At 50.6% G+C, this 1,587-nt stretch overlaps 1 protein-coding gene across 1 annotated transcript in view; it reads left to right on the forward strand.

Moving 5' to 3' along the window:
- Positions 1-1,418: 1,418 nt before the first annotated feature.
- The window catches only part of TAL1 (TAL bHLH transcription factor 1, erythroid differentiation factor), a 3,372-nt gene continuing 3,203 nt past the window's right edge, over positions 1,419-1,587 (forward strand). The window contains exon 1 of the mRNA XM_078771979.1: positions 1,419-1,528. Within this exon, the coding sequence (XP_078628105.1) occupies positions 1,419-1,528 (110 nt within the window). The remainder of the gene's footprint in view (positions 1,529-1,587) is intronic.

A 1,587-nucleotide genomic window follows, 5' to 3' on the forward strand; every position in this document is an offset into this window, starting at 1 on the left:
ACGTCATACACTTTTCTTACTCATTTTCACTTCTCACCTTTACATCCCCTCTCTTTTATTTAATTTTATACAGTTCTTCCATTTAAGGCCTGTCCTCAATGAGGACTATATGGTCCGTGACTGGCCCCTTCAACATTATATATATATATATATATATATATATATATATATATATATATATATATATATATATATATATATACACACACATATATATACAATGTGTCGACCAAATTTTAAAACCAATAATAAAGTCCTTGGAGAAAATGATCTCCCCTGTTCACTGCTTTGTTTGCTGCTGTGCGTTTGTTGTTTTACGTTTGTTCTTCCGTTGTCGTGTTACCATAACCTGGAGTACGCGAGTCTTGGTAGACGTTCCGGCATTGAAATAAATATTTTAAAGACATGGGTGGTGTATAAGCTGACGTATTCAGACTTCTCGTGGTGCAGACGTTGACCACATTAAATGGGACATGATCATGGACTGATGGACACTTACTCGAACTTTGTATAAATGCGAAGGACCCATGATTGGCCCAGCCTCGGAGCTCGTGCATGAGGCGAAATGCATTCTGGGTCTCATGATGCACGCACTTTGCCAACACTTTAACAGGCTCGTGCTGATAGCCTGTCGGTGTGAAACAAAGACCAAGGCGAAGACCGCATGAAAACACTTCTAAAGTGTGACCTGTGTGGATCAATGGCTTATGGGTCTGTAGATAAACTTCGCTCTGATGAGAAAACGCGCAACAATCGGTGCTCAATCATAAAATACTCACTCCTGCAGTTAATCAGGTTGTCCAATGTCTGCAATGCCTTGTTGTACATGCTTTCTGATGTGTCCATGTACAAATACTTTGGTTATTGGATGTAATGTTGTTGTATTAACCGGCGGTGAAATGGACAGTCTTGATGAATGAGCACATGAGTCGTGTCGTGTCGCCCGTCCAGGCTCTCCGGATGAACCAGGAGATCGGGCAGACGGCGAGGAGGAACCGAGAGGGGGGAGAGGGGTCGTGGTGCCGTGAGGAGGAAGAGCGGAAACGCCGGGTGGAGGTGGGGGAGCTCAAAGGCGTGTGGAGGCGGCGGACGGAAAGCACGACGTCCCGTCGTGACTCTGTCCCACGACACGGGACGAGGAGATGGAGAATCGCGGGGCGGCTCCTCATCTGAACCTTACAAACGGCGAGCGCGAGTCACGCAGCCCCGAGCGCCCGGGACCCCCTCCGCGGCACCCGGATGACGTCACGGCCTCGCGCCACGAAGAACCGTACGCGGCTCGAGAGGCGGGACACGCCCTCTCGGAGATAAATACGAGCCCGCGGCGGGACGGGCTCGGTGACATTTCGACCAGTGCGCAGAGAGCCCCCGGCGCTGCGTGCCGCCTACAGACCCCCGCCGACGGCTGTACGACCCCCATGCCGGCGCTTGTGCACGGCCTCTCTCCACTGCTGTCGGTGTCGACGCAGGGCGAGATGGTGTACCCGTGTCTGCCGCACTTCCCTGAGCACACGCTACCACTGGACAGGTTTGTCTCGCAGATCTTTTGATCTTCTAGTCGATACGAGGCCTCGTGTTAGAATCTCA

This window comes from Myxine glutinosa, chromosome 1 (assembly GCF_964187855.1).
Source record: "Myxine glutinosa chromosome 1, kmMyxGlut1.1, whole genome shotgun sequence".
NCBI lineage: Eukaryota > Metazoa > Chordata > Myxini > Myxiniformes > Myxinidae > Myxine > Myxine glutinosa.